At 39.4% G+C, this 20,564-nt stretch overlaps 2 protein-coding genes across 16 annotated transcripts; both read left to right on the top strand.

Moving 5' to 3' along the window:
- Nucleotides 1-139: 139 nt before the first annotated feature.
- lrp10 (low density lipoprotein receptor-related protein 10) lies at nt 140-15,395 on the top strand. Of its 2 annotated transcripts, none has more exons than XM_061913589.1 (10): nt 140-233; nt 2,961-3,105; nt 3,211-3,243; nt 11,685-11,829; nt 11,921-12,114; nt 12,207-12,778; nt 12,917-13,356; nt 13,452-13,646; nt 13,756-13,885; nt 13,968-15,395. In XM_061913589.1, the coding sequence occupies exons 2-10, from the start codon at nt 3,069-3,071 to the stop codon at nt 14,607-14,609; spliced, it is 2,388 nt and encodes a 795-aa protein (XP_061769573.1). In that variant the 5' UTR covers nt 140-233; nt 2,961-3,068; the 3' UTR covers nt 14,610-15,395. The 2 variants fall into 2 exon arrangements, with proteins under 2 accessions (XP_061769573.1, XP_061769572.1); XM_061913588.1 differs by lacking the exon at nt 140-233 and adding an exon at nt 243-644.
- A 156-nt stretch (nt 15,396-15,551) lies between these two features.
- On the top strand, nt 15,552-20,292 carry LOC133560734 (ciliated left-right organizer metallopeptidase). 14 transcript variants are annotated; one of them, XM_061913604.1, is made up of 14 exons: nt 15,552-16,050; nt 16,111-16,204; nt 16,978-17,029; nt 17,274-17,423; nt 17,489-17,596; nt 17,666-17,747; nt 17,824-17,969; nt 18,040-18,223; nt 19,082-19,151; nt 19,235-19,331; nt 19,408-19,500; nt 19,561-19,683; nt 19,747-19,853; nt 19,923-20,177. In XM_061913604.1, exons 1-14 carry the CDS (start codon nt 15,726-15,728, stop codon nt 20,110-20,112), a joined length of 1,821 nt encoding a protein of 606 aa, XP_061769588.1. In that variant the 5' UTR covers nt 15,552-15,725; the 3' UTR covers nt 20,113-20,177. The 14 variants fall into 14 exon arrangements, with proteins under 14 accessions (XP_061769588.1, XP_061769580.1, XP_061769579.1 ...); XM_061913596.1 differs by having other exon boundaries at nt 19,408-19,683; nt 19,805-19,853; nt 19,923-20,292; XM_061913595.1 differs by having other exon boundaries at nt 17,274-17,426; nt 19,408-19,683; nt 19,805-19,853; nt 19,923-20,292.
- Nucleotides 20,293-20,564: the final 272 nt, after the last annotated feature.

Raw genomic sequence — 20,564 nt, 5'->3', positions numbered from 1 at the left:
CAGTGTGCGGCCCTCAATGGAACAAGTTTAATTAGTTTCAAGAAAAGAGTTAATATTCACATAATTAAGGTAATATACATTGCTTGCTGGGTGACGGTTTATTATAAAGTCTGCAATCACACGGACAAGGTAGGCCCCGCCCTCTGACGTCATAGTGATAATAATGGTGAGGGTTGGGGGGAACACGGAAGTCAGGTCTGAACTTGTCAACAAAAAAAGTCCGCACTGACAGGGTAAATAGCCTTTTTCCCGTCATTTATTAATTGTGTTAAGATTCCCCAGCTCATGTGTTTTGAGACGTTAGCCTTTACGTGTTATTGCGTAACGTTGGAAGCAGGTTTTGTTGCGTGTCGCCACCGGTAGAAGGCGACTTTTTGGAGGAAGTTAGCAAGTAGCTCGTCGTGAAGCTAACGGCTAGTAAAGCTCCCGTGTGATTAGCGGCTGCTCCTCCTTACTTCTCACCCTGGGAAATATGTACCACTGACCTTAAACGATTGAATAATTAAACATTTTTAGGCGTCGTGGTAACCGTGAAGTGTCTTATTTTAATCAGCTGTCACACAGCACAATCACTTTGGCGGTGGTTTCTTCTTTTCGGTGATGCTAACTTTAGCCTTCCTGTCGCCATTGTCGGAGTGACCAAGGTAAGGAAATGAGTGGATTTGTAATTATGTGTTAAAACTAAACATTTCTGTTCCGTAATAGCTGGCAAATCTAATATGCGGTAAATGTGTTTTTTGTGTAGTTTGGCTGCAATCATTTGAATTGTAGTTGGGTGACACTCACTAATGTTATTAATGTAATGTAATTGACCTTCATAACATGGTCACTACTGCCTAGTGTCTCTTGTTATATTATATTTTACTGTTACTTTTATTCTTATTGTAATGTTTTTCTATTTTGTTTCCATTTATACCCCCATTATTTACTTTTTTGGGGGATTCACGGTGGAAAAGGGGTTAGTGCGTCTGCCTTACAATACGAAGGTCCTGCAGTCCCGGGTTCAATCCCAGGCTTGGGATCTTTCTGTGTGGAGTTTGCATGTTCTGCGTGGGTACTCCTGCTTCCTCCCACCTCCAAAGACATGCACCTGGAGATAGGTTGATTGGCAACACTAAGTTGGCCCTAGTGCAGGGAACCTTTTTGGCTGAGAGAGCCATGAAAGCCAAATATTTTAAAATGTATTTCTGTAAGAGCCATATAATATGTTTTAACACTGAATACAACTAAATGCGTCCATTTTTAAGTAATACCAACATTTTTATAGCATAATAAGTCTCTTATTCTTTTTAATAACATTGATATTCTAAAGCTAACCAATAATAAATAAAATACTTCTTATCATTAATGCGACTTAAACAAGTGCGGTAGCAAAAGGATGGATGGATGGATAAAATACATGAGAATGTTTTATATTTTAAACGTTAATTTTAGAACTGTGATTACCAGCGGAATTATTCATAATTATCGTGTTAAGCAATGTCAGCTAAGATTTATCTGAGAGCCAAATGCAGTCATCAAAAGACCCACATCTGGCTTGCGAGCCATAGGTTCCCTACCCATGCCCTAGTGTGTGAATGTGAGTGTGAATGTTGTCTATCTTTGTTGGCCCTGTGATGAGGTGGCGACTTGTCCAGTGTGTACCCCGCCTTCCGCACGATTGTTGCTGAGATAGGCGCTAGCGACCCCAAAAGGAATAAGCGGTAGAAAATGGATGGATGGATACTTACTTTTTACTTTTTAAATTGATCTGAACTCTGTACACTGCTGCTGGAATTTAAATTTTCTTGAAAGAATCAATAAAGTACTATCCATCTCTCTCTCTCTCTCTCTCTCTCTCTCTCTCTCTCTCTCTCTCTCTCTCCCAGTGTTTTTCAACCTTTTTTGAGCAGCCAAGGCACATTTTTTCCGTTGAAAAAATCCAGAGGCACACCACCAGCATAAATCATTAAAAAAACAAAACTCTGTTGACGGTAAAAAGTCGTTGCAGTTGTTGGTTATGACTTTAAAACATAACCAACCACGCATCACTAAAGCTCTTGTCTCAAAGTAGGTGTACTGTCACCACCTGTCACATCACGCCCTGACTTATTTGGACTTTTTTGCTGTTTTCCTATATGTAGTGTTTTAATTATTGTCTTGCGCTCCTGTTTTGGTGGTGTTTTCTCTTTTTTTGTTATTTTCCTGTAGCAGTTTCATGTCTTCTTTTGAGCGATATTTACCGCATCTACTTTGTTTTTATTAATCAAGAATATTTCAGTTATTTTTATCATTCTTTGTGGGGACGTTGTTGATTGTCATGTCATGTACTTTGTGGACGCCGTCTTTGCTCCACAGTAAGTCTTTGCTGTCGTCCAGCATTCTGTTTTTGTTCACTTTCTAGCCAGTTCAGTTTTAGTTTCGTTCTGCATAGCCATCCCTAAGCTTTAATGTCTTTACTTAGGGGTACTCACTTTTTGTTTATTTTTGGTTTAAGCATTAGACACAATTTTACCTGCACACCGCCTCCCGCTGTTTCCAACATTTACAAATCAATTAGCACTGGCTGCCACCTACTGACATGGAAGAGTATTACACGCTTACTCTGCTGAGCTCGAGACAACATCGACACTCAACAACACATAATTTTCAGACTATAATTACTGTTTTTTTTTTAACCCAAATAAGTGAAATTAGACAATCTCCTACGGCACACCAGACTGTATCCCACGGCACAGTGGTTGAAAAACTATCCATCCATCTAATGCATTACTTGCATGCTAAGCTAAGCTCTTCCTTAATAGTTGTTGTTATACTTGTACTTGTATAGCGCTTTTCTACCTTCAAGGTACTCAAAGCGCTTTGACACTACTTCCACATTTACCCATTCACACACACATTCACACACTGATGGAGGGAGCTGCCATGCAAGGCGCTAATAGTCAAATACAAACGTCTTCAATGTCTTTTCTGCTCTACAGGTGCTGTCTTCCTGAACAAAAAAAACTCCAAAATGGCGCTTTTCTGACATTATCTTTTATTTTTTGTCAACCTATTTTTAAATCAAATGTTTTAGAGGCAATACCACAATGATGCACATCTGCACCCTTTTTTTCGGCATAACTGGTGAGTGGATACACAGTAACATGTTTCACATTATCCTTTGGGTATAAAGTCTTCATGTTTGCATGTTTACTTGTGGAAACCTGCTCTGTTTCTGTCTGTTTGCAGCATATGGCTGGTTACAATGTGCTTTTTGTTTTGGTAAGTATTCCAATTTAATGTCACGTGCAAGTTCTGCCATATGTTCACTATTGTTTCAATCACATAAGAATCATTTTCACAGACTTAGGTATATTTTAATATATTTTATATATATATATATATATATACATACAATTGAGGGACAGTGTAGTTCATACTCCAACAGGCTTCTTCAGCTTCGTTCCCACAGTGTTCGATTCAAGAAGTCTTTCATTCCGCACTCCATCCAGCTGTATAACCACTCGCCATACAGCAACAGTTGATATCTATCTATTACCTGACACCTGTCACATACACAGCTGTCACATATACTGTAATATTTTACAAACCCCGTTTCCATATGAGTTGGGAAATTGTGTTAGATGTAAATATAAACGCAATACAATGATTTGCAAATGCTTTTCAACCCATATTCAGTTGAATGCACTACGAAGACAAGATATTTGATTTTCAAACTCATAAACTTGATTTTTTTTTGCAAATAATAATTAACTTAGAATTTCATGGCTGCAACACGTGCCAAAGTAGTTGGGAAAGGGCATGTTCACCTCTGTGTTACATCACATTTTCTTTTAACAACACTCAATAAACGCTAGGGAACCAATTATGAAGTCCTTTAGGCAGAAAGGACAACAAGCTCGCCTTGTTGTGGATAAACTATACGTCAACGGTGAGTTGTACAGAGACATGTGAGGAACAATAACAATGTCGCGTAGTGATTACGTCATTGCGACATCGCCATGGCGACGACTTGAAGGATATGAATTGACATTTTGTTTTTGGAGCTTTTTAGTTTATTTTGGGACTGGACAATGTAGTTAGATGTTGGGAAACGGTCAGCGAATAATATATTTTGGGGGGTATGTGTTTGTTGGTCTTGTGTGCTGTGGTGTGAATGGTGTGTCTGTGGGTTTATTAGTGGGGGTATTGTTTTCCTTAGAAATAGCAGATGATAATGCAATTTTTAGTTACAAGATTTTCATGTCTATGAAACTTATGTTATTAAGAGAATCAATCAAAGATATTATGTATTTACTTAGGTCATATGGTTTATATGAATGATAATGAAGTTAGAATAATTAGTTATAACTGCAATGGTCTTGCAGACAACAGAAAAAGAAAACTTATATTTATGTGGCTGAAGGCAAAAGAACAAGATATTTTTTGTCTTCAAGAAACACATTCAACAAATTTAGATGAACCTAAATGGAGAAAAGAATGGGATGGTCCGATTTTCTTTTCACATGGTCACAGAAACTCAAAAGGTGTTATGATTTTGATTAAAAATACATTTAATTTTCAATTTAATTCTATGGAAAAAGACTCACAAGGATGCTGGTTAATATTAAATATGATTATTCAGGATCAAAAGATGTGCATTTTGAATCTGTATGGGCCAAATGTTGATGAACCTTCCTTTTTTGAAGAAATAAATGATATGTTGCAAGAACAACAAGGAGAAATTATTACTGTGGGGGACTTTAATGTTGCTTTGGATAAAGTTTTGGACCGAAAAGGGAATTTTTCGATGGATTATCATCCTCAATCTTTACAAAAGATTCAAAATGTTATGGATGCATTTGATTTAATTGATATCTGGAGATTCAAAAATCCTAGGTTAGTACGGTATACATGGAGAAGACAAAACCAGGCAAGTCGTATTGACTATTTTTTGATATCATTTTCATTGCTAAACAAAGTAACTGCAATATCAATCGATGATAAATTGCGTTCGGATCATAATTGTGTAGGATTAAGTATTTCAATTGAAGATAATACACGTGGACCCGGATATTGGAAGTTTAATCAAATGCTTCTACAGGATGATACATTTATTGAAAAAACAAAGCAATTTATTACTGACTTTTTCAAAAACAATGTAGGATCATCAAGCCCTCAAACAGTTTGGGAAGCCTTCAAATGTTGTTTTAGGGGATACGCAATTGCGTACTCTTCATGGAAAAAAAAAAACTTTAAAATGGCAGAACAGGAATTAAAGAAAGAAATTGAGGACTTACAAAAAAATATAGATGGTAATGATAATCCAACTAGTGAGCAACTAAATTCCTTTACAGCCAAACAAGAAGAGTTAGCAGACTTAGTTGAAAAAAAAATATTGAAAAGTTATGACTGCAACAGAGCAATCTGGATGAAAAAAGGTGAGAAGTGTTCTAAATTCTTCTTAAATATCCAAACAAAAAATCGTTCTAAAAATAACATTTCCAAGCTTATTAAAACAAATGGAAAGGTATTGAATACGCACACCACATTGTTGAAAGAAATGGAAAATTACTTTAAAAATATTTTTTCTAATCCGGTAATTCCTCCTAAAACTACACATTTTTTTCCAGAAAATTATGAAAGAAAATTGAATTCTGAGGAAAGCCTTTTATGTGAAGGCCTCATTGGAGAGGAAGAACTTGTGGAAGCTGTTAAATCTTTTCATCCAGGGAAAACCCCAGGATTAGATGGAATACATATTGAGGTTTATCAAGTATTTTATGAAGAGATTAAGAAACCATTGCTTTCTAGTTTTAATTACTCATATAAAATAGGTTATTTGTCTAACACTCAAACAGAAGGTATTATTTCTTTATTGTTGAAACTGGAAAAAAATGGTCAGTATAAAGACCCAGTTTATCTTAAAAATTGGAGACCAATAACACTTCAATGTTATGATGCTAAAATACTGGCAAAATGTTTGGCTACATGACTTAAGTCTGTTTTGTCAAATATTATTCACCAAGATCAATCAGGTTTCCTACAAGGAAGAAACATAGGAAATAATATTAGACAGTTATTAGAAATTATTGAAAATTATAATATGGAGAATAAAAGAGGCTTAATTTTTGTAGCCGACCTGGAGAAGGCTTTTGACAAAATTAGCTTAGATTTTATTTGTAAAAGCTTAGTTTTTTTAAATTTTGGCAACTCTCTATTACATTGGATCAAGACACTATATAATAAAACTAACTGTAAAATTATCAATAATGGATACATCTCTGGGACAATACCTCTATTAAGAGGTCTAAAACAAGGGTGCCCTTTGTCTCCATACCTATTTATTATTGCTATGGAAATATTGGCGATTAAAGTTAGATTGAATCGAAATATTGAAGGGCTCAGCAATAATAATATTGAAAGTAAAATAACAATGTATGCAGACGATACAAGCTTCTTTATCAGCCCCAATCCTCATTGTTTGCGGAACCTCCTTGATCTTTTGGATATATTTTCACAGCAATCTGGGCTTAAGCTTAATTATGATAAATGTAAAATTTTAAGGATCGGAAATCTAAAGGGAACATCCTTCCGAATGGAATGCAAAGTGCCTGTTTTGTGGACAGATGGACCTGTTAACATACTTGGTGTTGTTGTACCAGAGAATCTGGAAGATCTATGCTCAGTAAATTATGATAATCGACTAAGAAAGCTGGACAAAATTATGCAACTATGGAAAGGGAAATCCTTAACCTTATATGGTAAAATATCTATTGTCAACTCGTTAATTATTCCTCAGTTTATTTTTTTGTTTTTGTCATTACCAGCTCCATCACAAAACTTCTTTAAGGTTTATGAACGGAGGGTCTTTGATTTTGTCTGGGACGGCAAACCAGAAAAGATTAAAAGAAAGGTTTTGTACAATGAGTATGAATATGGGGGCCTAAAACTTCTCAACCTCGAAGCTATGTGTCTCTCTTTAAAAGCATCAATTGTTCCAAAGATGTACTTAAATACTGAGTGGTACACAAGTGTCCTGTTGGACAGAAAACATGTAATGTATCAAAGAAAATTGTATCCTTTTTTACAAGTGATCCCCTCCCATTATTCTTATGTAGATAATCTGCTGGGAAACATGGAGGGGTTCATAAAGGAAACAATCCACTCATGGTGGTGTTTTCAATTTCATGTGCCAAAAAAAAGAGATGATATTTTGCAGCAGATAATATGGATGAACTCTAATATTTTAATAGATGGAAAGCCTTTCTTTTGGAAAAATATGTTTGAAAGAGGAATAATTTTTGTCAATGATATGATCAATGCGAATGGTAAAATTATGAAGTATGATGAATTTAGAACTATGTATGGTGATGTTTGTTCAAGCTTTTCTTTTAATCAACTAACTGGAGTAATTAGGAAAAGATGGAAACAAATAATTAATTATGGAACTACTAAATTACTAGTTTGTAAACCTCTAATAAGAAATTGTAGTTGGCAAAAAGGAACTAAAATTAATAAAAAAATATATAATTTTTATTTAATAAAGAAATCTTTGAAGGCTGTCCCATATAACACATATGGAAAATGGGAGGACTTTTTTGACTGCCCGTTGCCGTGGGATGCCATATTCAAACTAATCTACAAAACTACTATCGATGTGCAAAACCGTTATTTTCAAATTAAAATTATTTATAACTTCTTACCAACGGGGAAAATGTTAAAACTATGGAATATGACTGAGTCAGATGATTGCCGCTTTTGCTGTCAGGAATCTGAATCCACCCTGCATTTGTTTTGGTATTGTCATATTGTGTCTTCCTTTTGGGTGGAAGTTGAAAAAAAGTGTTCAAGGATTGGTTTGTTTATGAAGCTTGATATAGTTTCTGTTATTTTAGGAGAGTTTATTGACAAGCATGACTTAGTTAATTTAATTATAGTACTTGGTAAAAGGTTTATTTTTAAGGCCAAAAATAGATATTCACTTAGTATTACTTTCTTTAAAACATTTATTCAGTATTTTTTAACTTTAGAAAGATACATGATTGACAACGATAATGATGCCAAAAAACATGAAAAAAGATGGGAAATCCTTAAAGGCTTATTATGAAAATGTAATAATGTTTATAGATATGCAACAACAGCAACATATATGCTATCTGTTGTTGTGTTCCCTTTTTTTGAGTGTACAAAATGAAGGTGTGTGTTGAATCTGACTTGGACATAATATGGACTATACACAAATGCTTTTTATAAAAATGTAATTTTGTTTATAACTTATATGCAATCTGTTGTTTCCCTAATTTTTGTTGTTGTACATGGATGAGGGTGTGTGTTGCTGAGGCCCACTTTGACATTGTCTGGACTGGACCTGGTTTTAAAAACCTTTTAGACAAGTCTAATTCCATTAACAACCTGGTCTGATGAAGATAAGGTTTTTTTTTTTGTTTTTTTTAAATAAAATAAAATGAGATTAAAAAAAAGGAAAACAATGACATTTTTTTGGGATAAAAAAGAAAGTAAAATCATATAAAACAATTACATAAAAAATAGTAATTAATGATAGTGTTAGTGGACCGGCGACACACACGATCATGTGTGTTTCAGGGACTATGTCCCTTGCAGACTGTGTTATATATGTTGTGGGAACCAGCATTTTGGTAGCAGAAAGAAACAACCCTTTTTTGTGTGAGTGGGTGTGGCTGGGTGTGAACGGGGGAGGGAGGGGTTTTCTTTGGGGGGTTGATGCACTGATGGAAAGTGTATTTTGTGTGTTTTTGCGTTGATTTAATGAAAAAAAAAAAAAAAAAAAAACAATAAACGTTTGGGAACTGAGGAAAATATTTGTTGAAGCTTTGAAAGTAGAATTCTTTCCCATTCTAGTTTTATGTAGAGCTTCAGTCGTTCAACAGTCCGGGGTCTCCGCTGTCGTATTTTACGCTTCATAATGCGCCACACATTTTCGATGGGAGACAGGTCTGGACTGCAGGCGGGCCAGGAAAGTACCCGCACTCTTTTACTACGAAACCCCGCTGTTGTAACACGTGGCTTGGCATTGTCTTGCTGAAATAAGCAGGGGCGTTCATGATAACGTTGCTTGGATGACAACATATGTTGTTCCAAAATTTGTATGGACCATTCAGCATCAATGGTGCCTTCACAGGTGTGTAAGTTACCCATGCTTTGGGCACTAATACACCCCATACCATCACAGATGCTGGCTTTTGAACTTTGCGCCTAAAACGATCCGGATGGTTATTTTCCTCTTTGTTCCGGAGGACACCACATCCACAGTTCCAAATATAATTTGAAATGTGGACTCGTCAGACCACAGAACACTATTCCACTTTGCATCAGTCCATTTTAGATGAGCTCGGGCCCAGTGAAGCCAGCGGCGTTCCTTGGTGTTGTTGATAAATAGGTTTTGCTTTGCATAGCAGAGTTTTAACTTGCACTTACAGATGTAGCAACCAACTGTAGTTACTGACACTGGTTTTATGAAGCGTTTATATTTACATCTAACACAATTTCCCAACTCATATGGAAACGGGGTTTGTACATGGGAATTGTTATATATTGTATATATCAGTGGTTTTCAAATGGGGGTACGCGTACCCCTGGGGGTACGTGAGATTTAAAAAAAATATTCTATAAATAGCAACAGTTCAAAAATCCTTTATAAATATATTTATTGAATAAAACTTCAACAAAGTAGGAATGTAAGTTCATAAACTGTGGAAAAAAATACAACAATGCAATATCCAGTGTTGACAGACGGATTTTTTTGTGGACATGTTCCATAAATATTGTTGTTAGAGATTTATTTTTTGGAGAAAAAATGTTTACAATGAAGTTGATGAATCCAGATGGATCTCTATTACAATCCCCAAAGAGGGCACTTTAAGTTGATGATTACTTCTATGTGTAGAAATCTTTATTTATAATTGAATCACTTGTTTATTTTTCAACAAGTTTTTAGTTATTTTTATATATTTTTTTTCCAAATAGTTCAAGAAAGACCAATACAAATGAGCAATATTTTGCACTGTTATACAATTTAATAAATCAGAAACTGCTGACATAGTACTATATTTTACCCCTTTATCTCTTTTTTTTCAACCCAAAATACTTGGCTCTGATTAGGGGGCACTTGAATTAAAAAACTGGTTGATAACCACTGGTATATATGACATAGACATAATATAATTCTATATATCAGTATATATATATATATATATATATATATATATATATATATATATATATATATATATATATATATATATAATATACTGTACATATATTACGTACATATGTTATTTTTTACATCGCTATATTTTATCTATTTATACCTGCATTGTCCTTTCCATCATTGTAACTGAGCTACTGTGTGGAACAATTTCCCTTGTGGATCATTAAAGTTAGTCTAAGTCTAAGAATATACACAGTCGTGGTCAAAAGTTTCCATACACTTGTAAAGAACATCATGTCATGGCTGTCTTGAGTTTTCAATTATTTCTACAACTCTTATTTTTTGTGATAGGGTGATTGGAGCACATACTTGTTTGTCACAAATAACATTCATGAAGTTTGGTTCTTTTATGAATTTATTTTGGGTCTACTGAAAATTTGACCAAATCTGCTGGATCAAAGGTATACATACACCAATGTTAATATTTGGTTACATGTCCCTTGGCAAGTTTCACTGCAATAAGGCGCTTTTGGTAGCTATCCACAGACTTTTGGCAAGCTTCTGGTTGAATTTTTGACCACTCCTCTTGACAAAATTGGTGCAGTTCAGCTATATTTGTTAGTTTTCTGTCATGGACTTGTTTCCTCAGCTTTGTCCACACATTCTCAATGGGGTTTAAGTTAGGAATTTGGGAAGGCTGTTCTAAAACCTTAATTCTAGTTTTATTCAGCTATTTCTTTTACACTTTGACGTGTGTTTGGGGTCATGGTCCTGTTAAAACACCCAACTGTGCCCAAGACCCAACCTTCGGGCTGATCATTTTAGGCTGTCCTGAAGAAATTGGAGGTAATCCTCGTTTTTCATTGTCCCATTTAATCTCTGTAAAGCACCAGTTCCATTGGCAGCAAATCAGGCCCAGAGCATAATACTACCACCACCATGCCTGACGGTATGTATGGTGTCTTGGGATTAAAGGCGTCACCTCTTCTTTTCTAAACAGCTCAATTTTTTTTAATCTGACCACATAACTTTCCTCCAGAATGTCTTATCTTTGTCCATGTGATGTCAGATGAAACAAAAATTGAGCTGTTTGGCCACAATACTCAGCAATTTGTTTGGAGGAGAAAAGGTGAAGCATTCAGAAGCTTGTGGATGGCTACCAAAAACGCCTTATTGCAGTGAAACTTGCCAAGGAACATGTAACCAAATATTAACATTGCTGTATGTATACTTTTGACCCAGCAGATTTGGTCACATTTTCAGTAGACCCATAAAAAAATTCATAACAGAACCAAACTTCATGAATGTTTTTTGTGACCAACAAGTATGTGCTCCAATCACTCTATCACAAAAAAATAAGAGTTGTAGCAATTATTGGAAACTCAAGACAGCCATGACATTATGTTCTTTACAAGTGTATGTAAACTTTTGACCACTACTGTGTGTGTGTGTGTGTGTGTGTGTGTGTGTGTGTGTGTGTGTGTGTGTGTGTGTGTATATAATTTTATATATAACCCCCTGTTACTCTCAGACCACTGTGGAGATTCCCTTCATGAATTGGACAGTAAAGTTGGAGAAATATTGAGTTCTACATATCACACATGGTCCTTCGGCTCCAGTGCCACAAACGATTGCTGGATTATTAAGGGTTTGGAAGGAGAGCCTATAGTCATCAGGTACACACACACAAATGTCCATCTTGTTTATGAAAACATTTTTTCATGATAAGGCAAATGGCTAGATAAGTGTGGATCTCTTTTCTTATAGCTTTTCCCAGTTTTCGGTTCGATGCAGGAAGGAGTGGTTGTCCATCCAATCATCTGCTGATGGCCAGCCACTCATTCTATGCGGCACTCAATTGCCGCAACCTGTGGAATTTCCAGGGGGAAATATCACATTGGTGCACCACTTCCTGCCACGGTTATACCCTGTGTCTTCATTTCGTTTGAATTATGCCAGAGGTGTGCTGTTTTCTTGGGTTTAAAATGTGTGGTGTAACATGTTGTCGAAGTCTTTAAAGTAATAGTCATATCCTGCTTGTTTGTTCTGAAAGCTCCAGATTCCGGCGAATGCCCGTTGACGTCATTTGAATGTCTTGGGGGCCGTTGCCTACCCCTCTCGTGGCGTTGTAACGGCCAGGTGGAGTGTCTCGGTGAAGGAGATAGTTTCGGCACCGACGAGGAGGGCTGCGGTATAGAGGGGAACACTGCCGGCAGCTCAAAGGCAGAAGAAAACAGGGTTGAAAAGAACAGAGTTAGTGGCTCTCGGCAACAAAACCCTGTTGAAAAAAGTCAGAACTCTGACAGGGCAGATGAGTTGTGGGGCCTGCTGAATGACCGAGAGGAAGACGACGAGGTCGATGAAGATGTGGAGCCGTCGATTGCACCCAGAGTATTGGTTGTGACGCCTGCTCCTGTCGAGTGGCCTTGTGGTGGACTTCTTCAGACTTTCTATGGGACCTTCTCTCCTCCATCTCTTCGTGGCCCACCTTTGCTCTGCATTTGGACTTTGGATCCAGATGACTCCCGGCCCCTGAGGCTCGACCTGCAGCAGCTGGTGCTGGGGGTTGGGGACAGGCTCACAGTGCACAACAGAGCGCAAGGCAAAGGGGATGTGATTAAAATTGTGAGTTTTTTAATGGAGTTTTCCATCCATTCTATAATATGCTGTGATGTATACATTTGTGTTGGAGCGATAACATCATTTAGCAATATCATGCAGTTTTGACTTTTGCTTTCATCATCATCTTCTGTGTTGGAACAGATCACAAGCGCTTCCAATTATAAATCTGTCCAAGTGGAGTCACACACGGGCCGGCTGTCGCTTACCTATCAGACGCAACCTGGCTCAGAGGGGAGCGGCTTCAATGCCACATTCCACGTCGGGAGCTACTGCCCTCCGTGGGAGGGCCGTTGCGGCGGCCCGTCTGGAGGTTGCTTCACCCAGGAGCAGCGCTGCGACGGGAAGTGGGATTGTCCCGAGACTGGTAAGGATGAGGATGGATGCCGGGGTTGTAGTCACAATCAGTTTGCCTGCGGCGTCGCGGGGCAGAGGATGGCGGCAGCGTCCAGCCACTTCGCTGGACGCCCGGTATGTTACCCAGTGAGTGAGCGCTGCAACTACCAGCTGTATTGTGCCGATGGCAGTGACGAGAGGGACTGCACTGTTTGCCAGCCTGGAACCTTCCATTGTGACAGTGACAGGTCAGCCATAAGAGTCAGGCCCAACTGTTCTGTAAAAGTAAACAGGCAGACAGTTTAGTTAGCTCAGGAAGTAATACCATCCTGTTTTATCCCAGGTGTGTGTTTGAGAGTTGGCGTTGCGATGGCCAGTTGGACTGTAAAGACGGCACAGATGAGCTGAACTGTACGGTGGTCCTGCCGCGCAAGGTCATCACCGCAGCAACGGTGGGCAGCCTGGTCTGTGGGCTCTTGTTGGTCATCGCAATGGGATGCACCTGTAAGCTGTACTCGCTCAGGACCAGGGAGTACAGGTATTTGCTTTTTCTAAAGGCAACACATGTTTGGTTTGAAATGCACAAAGACCGCTCAGATGATTCCTAATGGTGTGTCCATGCATCCAAATTTACTTTCCGCGTGCAGTCTGTTTGCACCCATCAGCCGACACGAAGCGGAGCTGATCCAGCAGCAGGCCCCTCCCTCCTACGGTCAGTTGATTGCACAAGGCATCATCCCCCCAGTTGAGGACTTCCCAACGGAAAACCCTAATGAGGTAATGCATAACGCAAATATTAACTCTTGAGATGCTTTTTAGAAATAAATTTGGTTAACATGATGACATTTTGTTCCCTCAGTCTTCGTCCTTGTCCCTGAGGGGGCTGCTCCAGCTCCTTCGCCAGGATGCAGTCAGCTCCCCTCAACGGAGACGCAGGCCTCGATTTATCCGTCGTGCCGTACGCCGTATGAGAAGGTGGGGTCTCATCCCCAGACCGCCTTCTAGACCTGCTCAAGCTCCTAGCTCTAACCAGCAGCAGCCTGACGTTGCTCCTCTGGGTCAGGAACTAACTCGCTCCAGCCCACCCAGCTCCTCTTCAGCTGTGGAAGCTGTCAACCAACCCGTGCCCCAGAAAGTTAGCCTATTGACTCAGTTGGCGCGGCAGCGTGACACGTTGTCTCAAGCGGCGTCCCTAATGCCACCACTGCTGCCCCCCCTGCCCCCGCCCTCTTCTTCACTGCCTCCGCCTCCCTATGCCCCCCCTGCTCCACCTACGGCGGTGCCGCTGACACCTCCAGTGAGCATCGCTCCCAGCAGCCCCTCAATGGCCTCCATCTTCCAATCGCTAGGTTTGAGTTTGTCCTTGTTCAGGGCGTCGCCCTCGTCCTACATGCCCCTTTCTGCCTCCCCTTCTTTCTCGTCTTCTTCCGACGATGACGTGCTGCTTATCCCGCTGTCCGAGGATGCCGCCTCTGAAGATGACGTACCAATGCTCACATGAATCACCCCGTGACTTGTGCCTTTTAAAAAATATATTGCTTTGGATTATAAAATCAAGTATTTTGCCATTTGAAAGAGCAACTTTTAGGACATGTGTTTGTAGGTGTTGGTGTGCACTTAATCAACGGGAGGCTGCACATGTCACATAACCGTTTTTGCACAGAAGAATCTTCCCTATCTACATTTTGACATTCGTGTGAGTGCGTTCGACAGTGGAGTATGTTTGTAAATCCTCATCGTACTCCTGCCACTGTAGTCAAATTTAAAACACAGGTCTCCCTTATTTAAGTGCCTTTTTGAGGAGCTGTTTGCAGATGGTTTATGAGTTACACGCTGCACATTTAAAAGCCCTGCACACCGATGATGGCTCTAGTTTGTAGAACTTGACCGGCAATAACTTTTTAGTGCTCATCCCTACCCCAAATGAATGTATGGAAATGTGTCCAAAGACAATATGGTTGTAAGTGTGTCTTATCTTGAAATCCCCGAACTCCTAAAACTTGAATCATCAACCCTTGGGGGGAATTAATTGTCACATCCTGACACTTGTGGTGTGCCATATGTAATATAATTTTTTACTTTTGTTTTTATTTTCACAGGTTTTCCCCATTTTTAAGTTCTTGCTTTTGTTGAATGTTTCAAGAGTGGATGCAACGTAGTTCTGAAGTTTTTAACTGTGTGATGTATTGAGTTGAATAAGAGAGAGTCATTTTTTTGGAGGGGGTGTTTGGGTAAATTTTACTGTATATAAGTAAAGCGTGGCTGAGATTAAACAATTTGCACTTTTTGTTGCGTGGCGTTAAAGAGTGCTCATTAGAATACAGCAGGAACACAAACAGTAATCCCTTTGTATTCAAAAGCCCTGTGGAATTTCACACCTTTTTCCCCCAAAGCCTGAAGGTTTTGGGGGAAAAAGAAGCTGTGACGTGACAAACAATCAGGTTTCCGGCGTCTTGGCAAGCTTTTAAACGGACTCCCATCAGCCTGTCTGGTAATGCTTCATTCATTCCTTTTGACCTGGTTAAATGTGACGTGTTGACATTTTTTTGACAAGTCTGCAGCGTCTATGCTGTAAAAAATGTAAACTCAATTTACTGTATTCTCTGAACAGGTATTCATGGCTCCTTCCCAAGCTGTGTGCGTGTGTCTGCTACTATTGACTGAGCTTCCGGCTTCCTGCCATAAGTGCATCTTTGACAAAGTCCAAGCTCGAGTCCGAGTTGTCCGAGGCACAATGAGTCCCCCAGACGGACCCCCTGGCCACCAAAAAACCCTGCAAAATCCAACAGGAAAGGACGATCCGACATTCTTTACCTCACCTCAGCCAATTAGAATCCAGAGCTGGCTTTCCAGGGAGAGCGATCACTTGTCAGAGTGGGAGAAAGGACGAATGATGGCGACGGTGGACGAGGCTTTGAGGATGATGACCTCTTTGCTGTCAGGTGCTAATCTTCTGACTACTAACACACAAACAGGAAGACTAACAGTCCCTTTTCTAACAGTGCAGCGAGCATCTACCCCGCTGCTTCTGAGGAGGGACGTCACCAAATACTGCAAGTTTCTTTGGAAGAATTCAAGCACTATCAACTACAACAGGTGACAAATGCATGGTTGTAGACGACTACAGTGTATCCTAATAGTTTGATTTACACTTAGGGCAGGGGTCTGGAACCTTTTTGGCTGAGACAGCCATGAAATTCAAATATTTTAAAATGTATTTCTGTGAGAGCCAAATAATATTTTTTAACACTGAATACAACTAAATGTGTTCATTTTTAAGTAAGGCCAACGTTTATAGAGTATAATAAGGCCATTCATCCATTTTCTCCAACTTGTTCGGGGGTTTCTGGGGCTGCTGAGGCCTATTTCCGCTGCATTCAGGCGGTAGGCGGAGTACACCCTGGACAAGTCGCCACCTCATCACAGTATAAGTCTCTTAAATCTTTTTAATAACATTGTTCTTCTGAAGCTAACAAATTATAAATAACATACTTCTTACCATTAATGTGACTTCTTGAATATGTGTGGTAGAAAACGGATGGATGGATTAAGAAGCATGAGAATGTTTTTATATTATGAGCGTTCTTTTTAACACTGTGATTACCAGTGTAATTATTCATTACTTATTGTGTTGAGCAATGTCCGCTAAGATTTATCCGAGAGCCAGATGCAGTCATCAAAGAGCCACATCTGGCTTGGGAGCCATAGGTTACCTATTTCTGACTTAGGGTGTAGTAGTTCCACCTACCTGGGGTTAAAACATCATAAAGACATAGCATCCATCCATCCATCCATCCATTTTCTACCGCTTATTATATTGAACTAAATTGCAAGCGACACGCCCAACAATAAGCATATTGTCACGATAGGTGTGGCAGGGCCAACGGCAAGTACAGGACTGAGACGTGTCTGCATGTGACGGTAAGTGACGCATGAAAAACATTTGTGAAGGATGTTCAGAGTACTTGTTTATGTATGACTAGTGTATTTGCAGCAGGTCCTTAAAAACAGCAAAGCACTCCTATCATACAGCATCTTTGACTTAAAAAAAGTAGTGGTTATATCATGATGATCTTTAGTCATGCAAGCTGTAATAGATGTAAAGTGAGTAAAAACTGTGTGTAAAATCTTTTAATGCGGTTTTAAAAATCTGGTAATTTGCCAGATCCCAGATGAGCACCTGGCCGGGTGTGAAGTTCTCCCTGAGGCTGATTCCACTCGTCGGATCGTTCTGCGACCACACGGCACTGGCTTACCCAATGTGGATTTCCTGCTTTATCTCCACATTCAAGCCGCCGACAAGTGCAGAGCGGAGGTAGTGATGCTCATTTCCTGTGTAAACATGAAGTTCATTTGAAAATGTTTGGTTGACTGTACCAGCCAAGCTTGTTGGCCTACGCTGCCCACTGCCAGGTGGACACTCGTGGGCGACCTTTGGCTGGCGTGGTGGTCATCTGCCGAGATCGACTGACAACACTTACTGTACCGGTAAAAAAAAAAAAAACACAAAATAATTTTGTGCACCTTCTATTAGAGACAAGTAACATTTCTTCCTAGACTGTTGTCCATGAGCTGTTTCATGCCCTCGGCTTTTCCAAGGATCTCTTCCACACATGGACAGACTGTTCCTCCCAGCAAGGTTCTCTCATTGTGAACACATACGTACATTAATATATCCTATTGTGTGCTAGTGTGTGTGTGCGTGTGTGTTCTAGTGGGTGCCCACTGTTCTCCTCGGGGCAAAGTGACTCACAGTGATGGATCAGGCCAGATGAGAATCTACACCCCTTCTGTTATCTCAGCCCTGCAGATGCACCTGGGAGCTGTTGATCCTGAGCTGGGAGGGCCGCTTGAGAACTTTGTGAGGAACCACAGGGAAGCCTCCAGGATCATTTATCAACTACCTGACTCATATACCTTTCTTTTAATAGGATGTACCTGCAGGCGGCGTATCCTCTCACTGGGAGGCCCGAGTTCTGCAGGGGTCTATCATGTTGGCGGTGCGAGACCGTTCTAGTTCAGTGCACATCGACCCGGTCACCTTGGCTGCTTTTAAGGACACCGGCTGGTACACTGTAAACATGAGCAAGGCTCAAAATCTGGTCTGGGGACAAGGTAAGATAATGGTCAATCATCTCGAGCAGGAAATTAAAAAATGCAGGTTGCCATTTTGATATGTTTTGTACATCAAAGACCAATTATCGTCACAGTATATTCTTTTGATCCTTAAAAATGTGTGTTGTACAAATAAAAACTGTTGTAATTCCCACACTGTTTACCCCATTTTTAATGAAAATATACTCAAATTGACACTTTTAGTTTGCAGTTTCAGCGTATCTTATTTATTTTCAAATAATTTTAGTTATGTGTAAAACCAGAAATATAACAATTATGTCAATGTCCCAATATTTTGTTACCTGACTATATATAGAGTACATCTCTGTTTGGTGTTATTTGCATAAGTAGTATTGCTTCTTGTCTGATAACATTGAAATTGTATAATTCAAAATCTTAAGATGGCCCTTTAATCATATTAATGTTGTGATGCAGACCATGTTTAATTTTTAGACAGCCAGGCTCTGAACACATCAGGTTTTTGACTAGTGTTTTTTGTTCTTGTAGTAGTTTTCTAAAAACAGAAGTGTTCCTGTCATAAATAAGATGTATGAACACTCTGAAGAGTTAAAGAAGTGTGCACTAGAACTGGATTTAGTGCGGACAAATGGGGCCAATCATTTTGTATGTGTTTTTATTTGTGTACTTGTCTTAATCCTTTTGTATATTTTTCACTTTTATCTTTTCTTTTTAAGCCTAAGGGACAAGGGTTGCAAATTAGTCTGTTGCTATAAGTCTTACTTACTTTGACATCGGTTCTCTATGGATAGCAATGTTTCATTGTACTGTCCTTGTCAAATAAATACATGAATGAATGAATGAATGAAAAAGCACTAAACTAAATCATTTGTTTTTTAGGTGGAGGTGCCATGTTTGGTTCCACATCCACCTGTATGGAAAACAGCTCATCTTTTTTCTGCACTGGAAGGTACACCTCACCATCTACCAAAAATATTTGACCTGTTTTTAACACAGTAATTGAACAATGTTTGTATTTCTACCTTATTGTAGTGGACTAGGCTGCCATTACTTACATCTCCACAAGGGAGAGTGCCAGACTGATCCTCTCCTGGATGGATGTCGGTTATACAAAGAGCTCAAAAATGGAGTACATTATTTTCCCAATTAGAATTTAGAGTTTGAGGATTAGGAAAACATTTTTTTGACTACCATTCTCGCTTCAGAGCGAGTGCTGGAGCCAAGAAAACGAGAAGAAATCACCAGAAGAGATCTTTGGCTTGGACAGTCGATGTTTCTTCTCCAGCCTCACTCCGCATGTAAGTACCAAGGATGCTAAGAGTAAAAGTTGTGAACCTATTCTATGTCTTCTGTCTCAGAACCAGAGTCAGCTCCTTGTGTCGGGACGCTGTTACAGACACCGATGCACTGCTCCAAACAGCTACCAGATCCAGGTGCAGGACTCGGACTGGCTCGACTGTCCAGCAGGGGGCAGCGTTCATGTAAACAAAAAGCAAAGTCATCTGTGTGTCTTCAGAGGCAATCATTTTCTTTTCCCTGCTTAGATGAGAGGCTATCAGGGTTCAGTTTTTTGCCCTGACAGGAGGTTGTGTCTGTATTCAGATGTCGCTCCACCCTCTCAGGCTGAGAACATTCCGGTTTTCATCCCAAGGCAAGTGAAGCATATCCTTCATCCAAAGCCAGCAGTAGCCTGGTAAATCTGATCGTCTTTGATTTTTAGGGGTCAAACCAGTGATCTGGATGATGTTTCAGTCCAGGATGATGCTTGGTCAGCCTACTTCCCTGCTGCAGCGACAACACTTTGCTGCCTTTCAGCTGCAGCGTGTCTGCTGGGGGTCCTCAAGCTGGCATACTGGAGATGTCACACCCGCTGTTGGGCTAGGATTCATGCAGCCTCAGGCGACGTTTAGTCACATAACACCACCTCTTCGCTCTTTGATTATCATTAAATCTACCAAAGAAGCACCCAGAATAATTGACTGTTTTAGTGATCTTTGGAAAATAGAGGCATTATGTTTTTCTTATTTTTTTTCAGGGAATAAAAATGTCAATGTTTGTGTATGTATGAACATATAAATGTATTATTCATATTGGGTTGTACTTGTGTAGCGCTTTTCTACCTTCAAGGTACTCAAATCGCTTTGACACTACTTCCACATTTACCCATTCATACACACATTTACACACTAATGGAGGGAGCTGCCATGCAAGGCGCTAACCAGCACCCATCAGGAGCAAGGGTGAAGTGTCTGTATGTCGCAGTTACACAGCTCACCAGATATTTTTACTTGTAACTTATTTCTATTTGGATTTTCTAAGAAAAAAGTAATAACATCAATCAATGACAATATAAATCATTAGT

Source organism: Nerophis ophidion, linkage group LG10, assembly GCF_033978795.1.
Source record: "Nerophis ophidion isolate RoL-2023_Sa linkage group LG10, RoL_Noph_v1.0, whole genome shotgun sequence".
Classification (NCBI taxonomy): domain Eukaryota; kingdom Metazoa; phylum Chordata; class Actinopteri; order Syngnathiformes; family Syngnathidae; genus Nerophis; species Nerophis ophidion.
This window is presented reverse-complemented; position numbering and strand designations above follow the sequence as displayed.